Below are 17,744 nucleotides of genomic sequence, written 5' to 3' on the forward strand. Positions count from 1 at the left end.
AAGGACATCACAAACATCCATGCCCGAGGTAGGATTCGAACCTGCGACCGTAGCGGTCTTGCGGTTCCAGACTGCAGCGCCTTTAACCGCACGGCCACTTCGGCCGGCTATTGAGAAGTGAGCCACTTAGTCTGATACAGGAGTACAGTTGAACAAATGTATCGCAGGAACTTAGTCTTGGTATCCTTCCATAGTACGCTACCTAAAAGTGCGAAAGATCAAGGAAACATGATACAGCTAATTATGGCAAGTCCTCTAATTCAACAAAATGGTGCATTCCGATGTCTCCAGAAAAATTTGGTCAAGCCATATTGTCAGGATAGGCCACTATTCTCTATATGATTGCATAAGCGTTTCTCTGTACCAACGACAGCGTTTCTGTCTTCATTTATCTTTCCTACAGACCTTTTAAACACTTTGGCCCGGTTACGCCACACACGGAAAGCAACCATTTTGAGGAAGCTGAAATCCACGAGGAGGTCTATATAATCAAATTACAATGAAATGACTACCCTTATCTGAATACAGGCGTTGATGAAAGTGAACGGGGACAGTTGAAGATGTGTACCCCGAGCGGGACTCGAACGCGGGATCACCTGCTTACATGGCAGACGCTCTATCCTTCTGAGCCACCGAAGACACAGTGGGTCGACTGCAGGGACTTATCTCTGGCTCGCCTCCCGTGAGACCCACATTCGCAACTTATTGTCCCGCACTATATTCATAGTGCCCCTGCCGATTATACTCATTACTCGCGGCTTTACCGCCGATTCCCGTAAGAGTTCGGGCACTGTTTGTGCATCCCCACACAAGAAGATGGTCTAATGGCCGGTGAGCTTTAACTATATATATATATATATGTATATCGCCTAACAGGAAAGGTCCGACCAACCTATAAAGAACCACTGAAAATATAGTGTCTGGCAAAAAAAGAAAAGCACCCAGAAGACACAGGTGGAAGTCAATGTAACCTCGCTCATGTATATACCATCGACGGATCGACGGTTATGTAGATGGTTTGAGTTGTAGTTCTCCGTGCGCCTTCTTTTGGAGCTTGACAAGTTCTGCCATAGCCGACCAACACCTGAAAAACGGACGCTCATGCGTCGACATACTGGGATTCCGTTGGAATAAAAGAGGCGGCTGAGATTAGAATGCCCAGCAACAGTTTTGACAGATACCAGTAGTACACACTGTGTAGGGCATGGGTGCGGGCTTTGGGTGTCAAAAGGAAGCAACGACGGATGCTTAACGCTTGTAGGGAGGCGGGAGCCGCAGCCTGAAACGTGGCTCCGGCCCCTCGCGCCATGACGTCACTCGGTCCCGCAGCGGGCCGGAGTTGCTATGAGCTGAAAACTTACTTTCTGCGCCGCGTCGTTTCAACCCTCTCTGATTGGTACCAGCGGCCGTAACCGTGGTTATATAAGCGGAAAAACATGCCAGCTGCGGGGGCAATCATCGTAGGCTGCACCACCCCCTCCTTCCGCCTCCTAGATTTCTACTTCACCATCTAAGGCCGCCCCATTGCCCTCACTCCCACCCTCAAGTACCTTGGCATCACCCTCGACCGCCGCCTTTCCTGGACCCCCCATCTCCTCACAGTCCAAGCCAAGGCACGTAACTGTCTCCTTCTCCTCAAACTCCTCTCTGGTCGAACATGTGGATTAGACCCTTCCACTATCCTACACACCTGTAAGTCCCTCATCCGCCCCATCCTATGTTATGCCCACCCCACTTGGATTTCCACCCCCCCCCCCCCCCACCTACTACAAATCCCTCCAAATCCCTGAGCGCCATGCACTCCGCCTCACTTATCGCATCCATCTCCCATCCCCCACATGGATTCTTTATGATCTGATTCCTTTCCCTCGTGCCCTCCTGTTCCCTGAACGAATACAGATCCTATATGTCTCCCGCAAACTGGATCCCCACCATCCTTTGGTTTCCCCCATCTTCTCCCATCCTAGCCCCCTGCCACGCCTGTCACACAGTGTCCCGCCTGGTCTCCATCTCCACACACTCCATACTCTCGCCCAAGATGGCTTCTGCCAACTCCTCTTCCCAGATGATGTCCTTGTGCCTTCCATCTACCCCTTGTATCAGGCGTAATCCCTCCTCTCTCTCTCCCCCTTCCATCCTTCCTCCTTTTTCTCTGCTGAACACCTTCTTTCTCCTTCCCTCCCCCCCCCTTAGGCTTCCAGCTCCTTTCCTTCTCCCCTCCACTGCCCCCTCCTACACCATCCTGGTTTCCCCCTACCATCTCTTCCCCCTCCTCCCTCCTCCCTCCACCCAGTGGTAGGTCCCTTTGGTGCAGTGATTTTTAACGTTTTCATTGTGGTGTCAGTGTTTCTTCAGTGTCGTGTGTAGTGCTACATTCCACCAGCACCAACAGTGTCGCCAGCATCATTCATTTGTGTTCCCACTGTGGGGTATTCTTTGTTTTCATATCGACTCACAGTGTTCATTTTCTGCATGTGTGTGTGGCTCACGTCTATGTTGTTTTTAAATCTACCATTTACACTCATCCATTTTTGTTCTTGTTTAATCATCACTTCATACCATTCTATGTTATGTGTTCTTTTTTCATTTGACTATTTTTTTTTAACTCTCTTAGCTGAAGAGCGGCGTATTGTGCCACTGCCAGCCCACCCCATTTTGGGGAGTGAAATAACAATAAAGAAAAAAAAACCAGCTCCGGCAGTCAGTAGTTCTGATAACAATGGCAGAGATAGCCATCTAAAGCTCGAGAATATTATTCGAACTGACGCTGCTTGAAAACTGAGATTTTATTCAAAATGGGACATAGAATACCGTCTAGGTACCGCTGTGCTGTAAGGATGCCGCGGATGATAACCAAAGGTGTCCTCCTAAGTGAAATGGCACCTGGTTTTTGGGTCACTTGGCAGACGACAGAGAGATTTGTATCTCACTGCTATCTGGTGAGTTTTCAGACAGGTCTTCGACCTGGAATCTCATTGATTGAGGTAGAAATGTGTTTATGATGATGAGTCCCGCTTTGAACTGAGCCCTGATGACCAGTGAAATGTGTGGAGATGCCCTACCATATGGCCTGACAAGCAGGAGTGCCACTTCTTTCCACAGCAGGATCCCTTTGGTTGTTATCCGCTGCACTCTTACTGCACAGCGACATGTCGACGATGTTCCACATCCCGTTTTGTTGTCCTTCATGGCAAGCCATCCTGGGCTCACATTTCAGGAAGATAACGCCAACCTGCACATTATCAAATCCTACTTTCACCAGAAAGGTCACCGAATCTTTCTCCAACTGAGAACAGTTGCTGCACTATGAGCAGGGCCCCTTAATCGTCTCGGGATTTGTCAGTTTAACGCACCAACTGGACAGAATTTGGTACGGTATTCCTCAGGAGGGGACAATCAGCCGAATGACAGCTTGGATGAGGGCCAGCGGTGGACCACCGAGCTATTGACTTGCTCAGTCTGTGAATCTCTTTCTCTTTGTCTTGTTGGTAGTAATACACGTATCAAAACGGACAGTATGACGAAGTTTGGAACACCTCGGACTTTCAGCATGGCAGCCATTATTGTGGCTTCCGTTGACATGGCAGAAGAGAGAGTGCCGTGCACAACATTAACACTGGACAGAAGTGTGACACCAGGTCGTATTTTCAGACGAATCCTGATTCTGTGTAGACCATGGAGGTATCTGTGTGTGGTGCCTCTAAGAAGAGTGAATGTTTCCACATTGCATTCGTTATCGTCATACTGACCCAGTATCTTCTGGGATGCCCTTGGGTACACAATACAATCACCTCTAGTTCACAAAGCTGGTAATCCGGACAGCAGACGTTATATTTCTGAAGTGTTGAGACCGACAGCCGGCCGCGGTGGTCTAGCGGTTCTGGCGCTGCAGTCCGGAACCGCGGGACTGCTACGGTCGCAGGTTCGAATCCTGCCTCGGGCATGGGTGTGTGTGATGTCCTTAGGTTAGTTAGGTTTAATTAGTTCTAAGTTCTAGGGGACTTATGACCTAAGATGTTGAGTCCCATAGTGCTCAGAGCCATTTGAACCATTTTTTTGTTGAGACCGATGGCTGCGCCTGGTCTTCGGGGTGTGTGTGCTTGCCATTATGTTTCAAAAAGACTTAAATTTTTAGACAACATAGCTGTATGGAGATAAAAAGAGATTAATTTACTTATAATCAATTATTCAAAATGACAGTCACAATCGCATTATTTATTTTGCCGCCAACCGGTTTCAACCCGCGATGGGGTCATCTTCAGGGCAATTTACACTATTTGGTAACTGCCAACCGTGCACAGGCAGGGTGACGACGCCAGCGAGCGACCAAATGGTGTAATTTGCCATGAAGATGACCCCATCGTGGGTTGAAACCGGTTGCCGGCAAAATAAATAATGGGATTGTGACTGTCATTTTGAATAATTGATTTCAACAATACAACGTAAGACCTCATGTAGCCTGTGGTGTCGTGACCTGTACTGATACAGAGCGAGTATGCCGGCCGGGGTGGCCAAGCGGTTAAAGGCGCTACAGTCTGGAACCGCGCGGCCGCTACGGTCGCAGGTTCGAATCCTGCCTCCGGCATGGATGTGTGTGATGTCCCTAGGTTAGTTAGGTTTAAGTAGTTCTAAGTTCTAGGGGACTGATGACCTTAGAAGTTAAGTCCCATAGTGCTCAGAACCATTTTTGAACAGAGCGAGTACAACTGTTGCATTGGTCAACACGTTCTCCAGATCTCTCCCCAACTAAAAACGGAAGGCGATGCGTTGCCGAGAGACTGACACGTCAGCGCTTGTCAGCCACTCTGATCGATCGATGCTGGTGTAGAGTTGAAGGAGGGTAGAATGAGCTAGCCGTGTCCATCATCTAAGCTCAGTTCGACAAGATGTCTAGCCAGATAAGACCTGTTGTTGTAACTGTGAGAAGTGGTACGTCTTTGGGCAAAATTTCGCACCCTGTGTTCCACAAATACACCTCGTATTCTCCTTCCTATGCAGTATACACACACATAAGTAATACAAGGGGAGTGTAGAAAGAAATGCAGCATTGTGTTTTCAAAGCGGGTTGATTTCATTCAGGATTCCAATACACACATTGTTATTCCCCACTCTTTTGGATACAAAACCTTGTTTCTCAACATAGTCTCTGTTCAATGCGACAGCCTTACACCACAGTACTGGGTGTGCCTGTATGCCCGCATGGTACCATTCTACTGGTCAAGATGAGAGCCAACGTCTTGCTGGTTGAATAACTTCCCCGTCATATACGTACTGCTTGCTATAGAGTGCATCATCTAATGGCCCAAACGGAGGGAAGGTGCGAAATCCTGTCTGTAGGATGGATGAGGAAGAACAGTTGCTATGATGACGGACGCCTCGCCCAACGACTCACCATGCTTTTGTTCACTGCCAGGTCTCCGTAGACATTCAGCAAGCGCCTATGAATATCTGCGATGCTCTGGTTTATCGCCAAAAACTCAATGACAGCTCTCTCCTTGGAACGTATCTGGTTACAGACGCCAGTCTGGGTATAGAGCCGCCACATATCGTAACTTCATGAAACTATACGAAGTGAAGCGGGAATATTCCACATGTCTCAGAAAAAAATCCGCATCTGTTTAACCGAAACTGACCGAGAAAGAAAAAATGTGTCGCCGTCACTTCCGGAACGCCCCTCGTATTTCGTCGCTTCCTCTCGTTGCCAATGCTAGCAGTGTAGTGGTACTGACCGTCCAGGCGCGGCCCTCGTGGTCCCAGTGGCAGTAGCGGAGGCGGAAGTCCCTGCCGGCCTCGTTGAGGTCTGCGGCGCCCAGGCGGCGCACCCCCCCGACCGCCGCCGCCCCCGCGGCCAGGTCCTCGCAGCCCGACACCGGCGCCGCCCCCGGCACCGCCGCGCCCGCCTCCTCGTCGGTACGGCCGCCGTCCGCCCCCTCCGGCTCCGGCTCCGCCTCCGCCCCCGCCGTCGGCAGGAACGGCGGTTCCGGCTCCAGGTCCGACCCGCTGCCCTCCTGCCGACAGCAAGCGCCGCCAATGGCGACAGAAATACACTCTGCTCACCCGCTCGCTCTCCACATACTTCACTCGCTCTGCTCCGCTATCGACGCCGACGCTCGGAAGCACTCACACAAATTCTCTTAGGCTTACACTAGCAAGCAGGGTTGACACATACAGACAGGTCAGCAACTTGTGCCGCTGAATTTGTTGAGTCCCGCTTTTAGCGATGCAGCAATGTATCTAGACACTTTTGACATGCGAAAATTATTGTTAGAGAACTTGGAAAAAAGACGTTCTGTCAAAAGACGTCAGTCACTGACGTATTACATCCTTTTATTTCAAGCACAACCACATTTTATGACAAAATCATAACCGCAAATTAGTCGTACAATCTGAACGTCGCTGATCGCAGATTTCTTCACTTACTTCAGTTACAAATTTCGAAAATGCCTCGCGTATTTATACTTAGCCTTACTTGATGATTTATGTCGAGAACAGAAGGCATTTGCCTTACTTTCATACATTAATCACACTGATCCTGTAACTGATTATGTCCTACCTACTCATTGAATGTATAACCAGACTATATAATTTTATTTATTCACTGTTAATATGTTGTTTAAAAGTTTCCTGTGAGAGATGTATCACGTTGTATGTAAAGCCCTCTAGTGGTTAAGTTCTTAAGATCGGTGCACGCCTAAATAACATCCTGGCGGCCGACCCAACAGAGGGCGCTGATCATTGATATGTCCTTCAGCTGTCATATAGACATTTTATCTTTGATAGCCAATTTATAGGTTGCTACAGGCAATGTAATACGTATATTAATTGTTGACCATAAATTCACCATAAAAAGGATAGCTCCTATTCTATTCATATATTTCCTTTTAATAATTTTATAAGGGTAACTGTATTCGTCTTTTAATGTATCAAATTTAGTTTCTAGGATAGTTATCAATTTTAAAAGTTGATCAGAGGGTTGGATCCCCTCATTCGAAGGCGTCAGCTTGCAAAGCCTGGGCTACTCTCAGGTTGCAATCTCCGTCTTCGACGATTGTGTCCGTCCGTCTGTCTGTCTGTCTGTCTGGCTGCCCGTCTGCCCGCCGCTTACTGCTGTAGCTGTTCGTTCGCTCGTTCGTCCGTCCGTCCGCCTGCCTGCTCGCTGTCCGTCCATCCGTTCGTCCGTCTGTTCGCCGCCGCCGCCGTCGCCAGCCGGTGCTCGCCGCCGCCGTCGCCAGCCGGTGCTCGCCGCCGCCGCCGCCGCCGCCGTCGCCGCCAGCCGGTGCTCGCCGCCGCCGCCGCCGCCGCCTGGTCGCCGCCGCCGTCGTCGCCGTCCGACCCTCGTCTTCGGCCGTCCTCGTCTTCCTCCGTCTTTGTCTTCGTCTGTCCCCGGTTTGTGTCCTTCCCTTTTCCTTCTGTGCGTTATTGTTTCTCCCTGTCATCATGTCCGCCCCCACCACCACCGCCACCACTACCACCACCGCCATCGTTTACACTTCCCCTTCCGCCGCCTCCACCACTATAACGTGGTGTGCCCAGTCCTACCCCCCTCCTTCCATCCCACCTCTTCTCACTCTCCCTTCGCCCTCGCTCTTTGTCGCCCCCTCTCCCGCTTCTTCCTCCCGCTCCTCTCGTTCTGATCCTTTCCCCCCACTCCCCCAGCCTGTCACTGCAGCTCCGGCTAGGGTGGTGGCCCGTCGGGCCACTGTCCACGCCCAGCTCTCCCCGTCGCCTTCGCCATCTCCGCCGCCACCGCCACCGTCATCGTCGCCGTCGCCTTCGCCTTCACCGTCACCGTCACCATCTCCGGCGCCGACTCCAGCCCCGGGACCTGCCACTCCCCGCCACATTCCAGTTGTTCCCATCCCCCACACCTCCTCCGCCGCCGTCAAGCGCCCCAGTGGCACCCCTGCCTTGTCTGCTCCCAAAAAGGCTCCGCCTCGTCCCCCTTCCCCCACCCCTGATGCCATGGATGTCTCCCCGCCCGTCCCTGCCCCCTCCTCCTCCTCCTCTACCCCCTCCTACTACTGCTACCTCCTCTCCCGTCCGGATCCCTCCTTGAAGCCCGGAACCTCACCCTCTTCCTTCGCCAGAATTGTCCTGGTGCCCCTATCTCCCTCCTCACTCCTTGCCGTGATTCGTTACTCATCTCCTCCCCCAGCCCTACCCTCCACACAGACCTCCTTTCCCGCATCCCTGTCACCCGCTTTGGCCCTCATGCTTCTCTCACCCCTGCTCCCTCGCCACCTCCCTCATGCCAACCCCAACCTCCGTGTCGCCCGCCGACCCTCACCGCCATGATCACTCGGCTCAGTCCAGTGATCACGGAGGAGGAGGTATTGGCGGAGCTTCAGGCCCATCCCCATCTGGAGGTGCGTGCGGTTCGCCGGATCCATAACGCTGCCGGCCCCACCTGCCTTATGCGGGTTTTTTCTGAGCACGCCCCCTCCATAGGCCGTCTCCTGAAGGAGGGTGCCCTCCTTTTTAACCAGCGTTATAAGGTTGACCCCTCCCGTTCCCCTCCTCAATCCCTGCACTGCCAGAGGTGTCTGCGCTATAACGTGCACCCCACAGCTGAGTGCCGCGAGGCCCCCACCTGCCCGCATTGTAGGCAAGCGCACTTCCTCAGGCAGTGCCCTAACCTCCAATCCCCTCCTTCCTGCAATACCTGCAATCTCCCCCATCCCACCTACTCCCAAAAGTGTAAAGCCTGACCCCCTCCGACCGCTCCTGAACTCACCGTCCCTGTCTGTCCCCTGGACGCCCCCACCCCTCCTGGCAATTCCCTTCGTCCCACCCCCACTGCTGAGGACATCATCAGGTTCATCACCATCGTCCTTCAACATGTTCATCCCTTTCAGCGCCCCCACACCCTCCAGCAGATCTCCCTTGCCGCCCATTCCATCTTCCGCCTCAAGATGTATGCCACCTACTCCAACAACCAGGCCCATTTCACCTTCTCCCGTCTTGACACCCTCGTCTAAATTCCTGTCATGGCGCGACAGCAACGTATCCTTTTCAACAATGTCTGCTCCCTCTCCGCCAACAAGAACCTCTTCCTGCACAGCCTTGCCACCCACTGCGTGGATGCCTTCCTCCTCAATGAAACCTTCCTCCAACCCCACCACTCCATCCACACCTCACCCTATCTCCTCCACCGCTCCGATAACCCCCTCCCAATTGCGCGTGGCGGAGTTGCCATTGGTCACCACCGCCAGATCCCCGTTCGGCTCCAACCTCTCCTTCCCGACCCCACCGAACACCTGATCCTTAGTCTCTTCTTCCCCAGCCTTACCGTTACCTGCGCCACCATCTATGTCCGCCCTAACACCCCTATTCCCTACGACTTCCTCTCCCACATTGACCGTACCTTCTCCTCCTACGTGATCGCCACCGACCTCAACATCCATAGTCGTTCCGCCGCCCAGTTACGGCGGTGGCATCGGTTCCTCTCCTCCCTTCAAGGCAACCTCATCCCCATCCCCCAGCACACCCGTCCCGAATCCAACTCCTGATGTTATCCTCTCCTCCCCCAACCTCCTTGGCCGCATAACGGTGGATGTCCTGGAGCCTATTGGTAGCGACCATCTCCCAGTCCTCCTCACCGTTTCAGACGGTCGTCGCCCTCGCCCCGACCCTCGTACTGACCCTCCCCCTTAGTATGTCCATGACTATTTCCGTGCCGACTGGAATGCCTACCGGGATACCCTCTCCACCCAGGTCGATAGCCACCCTTTCACCTACCACCACCCCGATGATGTCACCCATGCTGCCTCCTTTCTCCAGCAGACCTTGTCTGAGGCCGTGGAGGCCCATGTCCCTACTGTCGCCATCCACCCCCACCGTCCTACCTTACCCCCACAGGCCGTCCTCCTCCTCTGTGAATCCCGCCGTCTCTACTGTGCCTTCCTCCACACGCATGACCCGGACACACTACAACACCACCGGCAACTCCAACGACACATTCGCAGTTTGCTCGCTGCTAAGAAACGCCAGGCTGGCGACAGACATGCACCCGTTTAAATGCTACCCTACCAATCAACTCGTCCAAGTTCTGGTCAGCCTTCCGTCGCCTTACCGGAACTAAACCCTCCCCCTACTATCCTCTTCTCCATGATGATCACCCCTTCCCTGACACCCTTAGTAAGGCCAACCACTTTGCCTCCTACCTCTCCGATGTATTTTCCATCCCCGATGATCCCCAGTTCGATTACTCCCTCTTCCCAGATATCCGCGATCGAACTAACACCTCTGTCCCTCCCCTCGCTCCTGGTTTCCAGTACTTGGACAACATTACACACACGGAACTCAATGCCACTATCACTACACAGGATCTCATTGATACACTCCACACGAAACGCAACACCGCTCCTGGTCACGATCGTGTCACCTACCGTCACCTTCGTGAAGCTCCTGTCTCTTTCCTCTCCACCCTGGCCAGGCTCTACAATGTAGTCCTGTCCACCAGTTACTACCCCGACCTGTGGAAAACCTCCCGTATCCTCATGTTCCTTAAACCTGGCAAACCGCCGTCCGCCGTCTCCTCCTACCGTCCCATCAGCCTTACCTCGGTCTTCAGCAAGTTCCTGGAATCTATCCTCACCCGACGCATCCACCAGCATCTCCGCCAGCACCACCTCCTTCCCATTACCCAGTGTGGCTTTCGGCCGTCCTTCTCTTCCGACGACCTTCTCCTTCACCTCACTCATCTCCTTTCCGAACAGCTTAATTCCCGTCGCTCCGCAATCTTCCTCTCCCTGGACCTCGAACGTGCATATGACCGCGTATGGCATTCCGGTCTCCTCTTCAAGCTCCAAACCTTCGCCCTTCCCATTAACTACGTCCGTCTGATCGGCTCCTTTCTCTCCCGCCGTCCTTCCTATGTCACCATCCATAACACCGATTCCTACACCTTTTTCCCCTCTGCCAGTGTGCCCCAAGGCTCCGTCCTCTCCCCCTTCTGTACCTTTTGTACACGGCGGACATGCCGCCGCCATCACCCCCCGTCCACCTTCTCCAGTTTGCCGGTGACACCGCCTTCCTTGCCCTTGCCCCCACCCTGCAGTGCTCCCAACACCTTCTCCAATCCCATCTTGACTGGTTCACCGCTTGGTGCAACCAGTGGTTGCTCAAGGTCAATCCTTCCAAAACCCAGGCGATCATTGTAGGCAAAACCACTCCTTCCTTCCGCCTCCTTGATTTCTACATCACCATCTATGGCCGTCCTATCGCCCTCACTCCCACCCTTAAGCACCTTGGCGTCACCCTCGACCGTCGCCTCTCCTGGACTCCCCACCTCCGGACAATCCAAGCCAAGGCACACTCCCGCCTCAGTCTCCTCAAGCTCCTCTCCAGCCGTACGTGGGGTCTGGACCCCTCCACCATCCTCCACACCTATAAATCCCTCATCCGCCCAATCCTTTGTTATGCCCATCCGGCTTGGATCTCCGCCTCCCCTACCTTTTATAAATCCCTCCAAATCCTTGAATGCCTTGCTCTCCGCCTCGCCTATCGCATCCGTCTCCCCTCCCCTACACAGATCCTGTATGATCTCATCCCCTTCCCCCACCTCCTCCTTTTCCTTGAAAGGATACGGATCCTGTACACCTCCCGTAAACTCGATCCTCCTCACCCGCTCGTCTCCCCGATCCTCTCCCACCCCCGCCCACTGCCGCACCTGTATTCCCACGTCCTACCCGGTCTCCATCTCTCAACCCTCCTTACCCTCTCCCAAGGTGGCTTCCGCCAGCTCCCCCTCCCTGATGATGTCCTGCTTCCCTGCATCTACCCCTCCTATCAACTTTGATCCTCCCCCCACCTCCTGTGTCCTATCCTTTAGGCACCCTCCCTCCCTCCCTTCCCTTCTCTTTCCTTTCCCCCCTCCCTCCTCCCCTCTCCCCTAGGCTTCCCCTCCCCCTTCCTCCCTCCCCCTCTCTCCTTTGCCCATGGCATCTCTGCTCTCCCCTCTCCCATTCCCCTTCCCCTTCCTCCTCCTCCACCTCCTCTCTTGGCAGGTCCCCGGACTCATACACGCTCAGTGAACATTCGCGCGCCGGAGATCATCGCCGTCAGTGTTTCGTGTGTGTGCCTTCGTTTGTGTGTAGTGTTGTTCGCCGTCATGCCACCACCGTTCATGTGCCATCACCATCATCCATGTTCTGTGCTTCGTGTCGCCCAGTGTTAGTGATGTTTCTCGACCAGCGTGAACGGCTCCATGTTTTTTCGATTTTTAGTGTCTACATTTTTTGCCCACCGTTTTTACTGTCTACTCTGTGCCACCTTTATGTACTACTTGTTGTCCAACTCGAGGCTGAAGAGCGGCGTATTGTGCCGCTGCCAGCCCGCCTTTGTATAAGGTGTTAAAATCACAATAAAGAAAAAAAAATTTAAAAGTCTGCCACATGTATTTTACATAATGTGTTTCTATCAGATTATGTTTTTTGCGTAAATGATGACTACATCTAAGCTGACAGTAGTGACATCTAGGGATGATGTAGGCAAACAGATTCCTGGTAGCTACTGTACTTCAGTAGCCAGTTGCAATAATGACTGTGTGGGTGATGCGGCCTATTCTACACCTTATTTTAGATCTATATGACGATGCTATGCTGATTATATTTATATGTTTTGAAGATGCCATTATGGTCTTATCACTTTAGGTCATGGTGTAAAAAAGGTACGTTTCACCGCATTTTCTGTACATCTCCCTGGTTGTATGATAGTATATTGTGATACGTATTGCTGTTTTATGTTGAAAGACACACTGCTCACTAGGTGTATATATTTGTATATTATAGATCTGAGGATGGTCAGCCAGCCGGTGTGGCCGTGCGGCTATAGGCGCTTAAGTCTGGAAACGCGTGACCGCTACGGTCGCAGATTCGAATCCTGCCTCGGGCATGGATGTGTGTGATGTCCTTAGGTTAGTTAGGTTTAAGTAGTTCTAAGTTCTAGGGGACTGATGACCTCAGATGTTGAGTCCCATTGTGCTCAGAGCCATTTGAACCATTTTTTTTTAGGATGGTCATTACGGACTGAAACCGGTCATCGTCTAAAGAATTTATATTGTAATCAAAGTGAAATAAAAAACATTTGACAGTATCGGATAACTGTTTGTATACGCGACCATGTCGCAGTTGGTGTGAGAGATTTCGATCACTACGACCAACATCAGATCGCTCTTATAAACAAAGGACGCGGATATATTTTGGTAGCTGCATTATGATAAGTTACAACAAGATACAACGTGTTCATTACACTAACATAAAAAAGTCTCAACACACAATAACCATTCACATGATCATAAAAATTATAACAATTAAAAAGTGCGGAATGATGTGGTGTTTACTGAAGACGCATAGCTAGCTGTATGAAGCTGCTTTATTCTAAACTTCCGGTCTTCCGCGTCTTCAGGTTTATGATGGTTATATTTTCATAATATAGATGGACAATTACAGAGTTCCAGCATCCAGGAAATTATCCACGACAAGAGTAAAACCACACTTCTGCCTAGTCGTAATAAAACTTAGTACATCTAAAAAGTGCTTGTCAAAATGTACATAGCATGGCTGCAGAGTGAGCCAGGCCGGAAAACATCCTGCAGGATATACACTCCTGGAAATTGAAATAAGAACACCGTGAATTCATTGTCCCAGGAAGGGGAAACTTTATTGACACATTCCTGGCGTCAGATACATCACATGATCACACTGACAGAACCACAGGCACATAGACACAGGCAACAGAGCATGCACAATGTCGGCACTAGTACAGTGTATATCCACCTTTCGCAGCAATGCAGGCTGCTATTCTCCCATGGAGACGATCGTAGTGATGCTGGATGTAGTCCTGTGGAACGGCTTGCCATGCCATTTCCACCTGGCGCCTCAGTTGGACCAGCGTTCGTGCTGGACGTGCAGACCGCGTGAGACGACGCTTCATCCAGTCCCAAACATGCTCAATGGGGGACTGATCCGGAGATCTTGCTGGCCAGGGTAGTTGACTTACACCTTCTAGAGCACGTTGGGTGGCACGGGATACATGCGGACGTGCATTGTCCTGTTGGAACAGCAAGTTCCCTTGCCGGTCTAGGAATGGTAGAACGATGGGTTCGATGAGGGTTTGGATGTACCGTGCACTATTCAGTGTCCCCTCGACGATCACCAGTGGTGTACGGCCAGTGTAGGAGATCGCTCCCCACACCATGATGCCGGGTGTTGGCCCTGTGTGCCTCGGTCGTATGCAGTCCTGATTGTGGCGCTCACCTGCACGGCGCCAAACACGCATACGACCATCATTGGCACCAAGGCAGAAGCGACTCTCATCGCTGAAGACGACACGTCTCCATTCGTCCCTCCATTCACGCCTGTCGCGACACCACTGGAGGCGGGCTGCACGATGTTGGGGCGTGAGCGGAAGACGGCCTAACGGTGTGCGGGACCGTAGCCCAGCTTCATGGAGACGGTTGCGAATGGTCCTCGCCGATACCCCAGGAGCAACAGTGTCCCTAATTTGCTGGGAAGTGGCGGTGCGGTCCCCTACGGCACTGCGTAGGATCCTACGGTCTTGGCGTGCATCCGTGCGTCGCTGCGGTCCGGTCCCAGGTCGACGGGCACGTGCACCTTCCGCCGACCACTGGCGACAACATCGATGTACTGTGGAGACCTCACGCCCCACGTGTTGAGCAATTCGGCGGTACGTCCACCCGGCCTCCCGCATGCCCACTATACGCCCTCGCTCAAAGTCCGTCAACTGCACATACGGTTCACGTCCACGCTGTCGCGGCATGCTACCAGTGTTAAAGACTGCGATGGAGCTCCGTATGCCACGGCAAACTGGCTGACACTGACGGCGGCGGTGCACAAATGCTGCGCAGCTAGTGCCATTCGACGGCCAACACCGCGGTTCCTGGTGTGTCCGCTGTGCCGTGCGTGTGATGATTGCTTGTACAGCCCTCTCGCAGTGTCCGGAGCAAGTATGGTGGGTCTGACACACCGGTGTCAATGTGTTCTTTTTTCCATTTCCAGGAGTGTATTATAGGACCCGGTGGACGCCAGAGGTAGAGGTGACAACAGCCGTGCGATAACTCCTAGTATCGTTGCGGAATTCCTTTCGCCCGGTGTAGTTCAGCAATTCAATGTGGCGTGGACTCGACAAGTCAGTGGAAGCTCCCTGAAGAAATATTGAGCTGTGCTGCTTCCATGGTAGCCCATAATTACGAAGGTGCACTGTTTTGTCCACAAACTGACCTCTCGATTAAGTACCATAAATACACCTTGGGATTCATGATGGGCGATCTGTGTGGCCAAATCATTCGCTCGAACTGTCGAAAATTGTTTTCAAACCAATTGCGAACAATTGTAGCCCAGTGAAATGGCGCATTGTAATTCTTACCAATTGCACGGTTGTTTGGGAACACGAAGTCCATGAAGGCTACAAATGGTCAATGATCGATTCAGTTGGACCATAGGACCCAGTCAATTTAATATGAAAGCCCACACAGTTATGGAGCCACCACCAGCTTGAACAGTTCCTTATTGACCACCTGAGTCCATGGCTTCGCGGGGGCTGCGCCACACTCCACCCTACCATCAGCTCTTACCAACTGAAATCGCTACTTATCTGACAAGTCCACGATTTTCCAGTCGTCTGGGTCCAACCGATATGGTCACGAGCCCAGGAGAGACGCTGCAGGCAATGTTGTGCCGTTAGCAAACGCCCTCGCGTAGATCGTCTGCTGCCATAGTCCATTTACGTCAAATTTCGCCGCACTGCCCTAGCGGATAAGTTCGTCATACTTCCATCACTGATTTCTGCGGTTATTTCACGCAACGTTACTTGTCTGTTAGCACTGACAACTTTACGTGAACGCCACTGCTCTCTAATGGTTCAAATGGCTCTGAGCACTATGGGACTTAACTGCTGAGGTCAACAGTCCCCTAGAACTTAGAATTACTTAAACCTAAGGACATCACACATCCATGCCCAAGGCAGGATTAGAACCTGCGACCGTAGGTTGATGTACAAACGTAGACATACAAAATTAATACACACGGAGCCGTTCATGGGCGCAGAGTCCAAGATAAGAATGTTCAGGCACGTGGACATGCACAGAGATGATAGATGGCACACACGAACGTTGGAGCACAAAGGAATAAACACTGCAACACTTGAGCACGAACACGACGCCACACACAAACACTAGGCGATGATCTCTGGCGCGCGAATGTCCACGTAACGTGTGCGAGTCCTGGGACCTGCCAAGAGGGGAAGAAGTGGGTGGGAGAGGGAGACGGGAGAGCAAAGCTTCCAATGGCAGAGGAGATGGTAGGAGGAATGGAGGTATGGGGGTAGGGGAAGCCCGGGGGAGGAGTGGGGAGAAATGGAGGAGGGGGAAGGGGGAGAGAAGGGAGAGACTGTGCCCACAGGAATAAACACAGGAAGAGGGAGGGAGGATCAAAGTTGGTAGAAGGGGTAGATGGAGGGGAGGAGGGCATCATCAGGGAGGGGGAGCTGGCGGAAGCCACCTTGGGAGAGAGTGTGGAGAGTGGAGAGATGGAGAGCAGGTGGGATGTGGAAATACAGGCGCGGCAGCAGACGGGGGCGGGAGAGGATGGGAGAGACCAGCAGGTGAGGAGGATCGAGTTTACGGGAGGTGTACAGGATCCGTATAAGTTAGAGGAAAAGGAGGAGGTGGGGGAACGGAATAAGGTCGTACAGGATCCGCGTGGGGGAGGGGAGACGGATGCGATAGAGTACTCTGTTTAAGCACTGCCCTTTTGTACCTTGTGCACGCGATACTACCGCCATCTGTATAAGTGCATATCGCTATCTCGTAACTTTTGTCACCTCAGGGCATAAAACCAGTGCAAATAAATCCTAAAATCCGGTGTGATGTGCGTACTTCCGCAGCACTGCTAACAGGCCGATGTTGTGTAAGCAAACGGGGAGGCAACCTGCCTCATTCAGAAGTCATGTTTCGTACATTTTGACCAGCATCCTTTGGGTGTACTCAATTTCATTATGACAACTCACCATTGTGATTTTACACCTAACGTGGATAATTTTCCGAATGCTGGTACTATGTAATTGTCCACCTACATAACGAAAATACAGCCATTATAAACCTGACGGTGCGTCTATACTGACGTAAAGCCGGTAGTTGCGAATAAAGCACCTTCATACAGCTATGCGGCTTTTGAAAACACCTCATCACTCTCGACTTTTTTATTGCTATTATATTAATGATAATTTGAATGCTCATTGAGTTGTTCATAATGTCTGTGAGCTGTGGTTGCCCTCCCCAGAAAGTTGTTTATATAATCATGCTACCACTCATCAAAATTTTAATTAAATGCTTTTACAATACATGTAATCAACATTTTATTCACAAAGTGACGCCCATGGAAAATACTATCTGACGATGACCCATGCAGACAGAAACCGGCAATGTCAGAAATAAAAGGAAATTCGCATTTTTGCCAGAGATGCAAGTCATATTAAGACCCTGATAAAATCATGAATCGCTATCCACTGTCTCACAAAGCTACAATAATCTGTCAGTCTAAAAAGCTTAGATACTGGATTAATAAAAAATAGAAAAAAGATAATATGGTGATTTTAATGCTTCACGTTGTCTAGGATAAATCAGGGTGATATGGTGAACAAAAAATTTGGGCCTCGTACAAGACAAGAAAACAAAATAAAAACACTCTCCTTTCACAAAATACATAAGTAACACATTAACAGTA

At 51.6% G+C, this 17,744-nt stretch overlaps 1 protein-coding gene across 1 annotated transcript in view; it reads right to left on the reverse strand.

The window, feature by feature from the left end:
• Window positions 1-17,744, reverse strand: part of LOC126233427 (uncharacterized) — a 511,079-nt gene that overhangs the window by 122,121 nt on the left and 371,214 nt on the right. Inside the window, exon 9 of the mRNA XM_049942864.1 lies at window positions 5,730-6,008. Coding sequence (XP_049798821.1) covers window positions 5,730-6,008 — 279 coding nt within the window. The remainder of the gene's footprint in view (window positions 1-5,729; window positions 6,009-17,744) is intronic.

This window comes from Schistocerca nitens, chromosome 1 (assembly GCF_023898315.1).
Source record: "Schistocerca nitens isolate TAMUIC-IGC-003100 chromosome 1, iqSchNite1.1, whole genome shotgun sequence".
In the NCBI taxonomy this organism is placed as follows: domain Eukaryota; kingdom Metazoa; phylum Arthropoda; class Insecta; order Orthoptera; family Acrididae; genus Schistocerca; species Schistocerca nitens.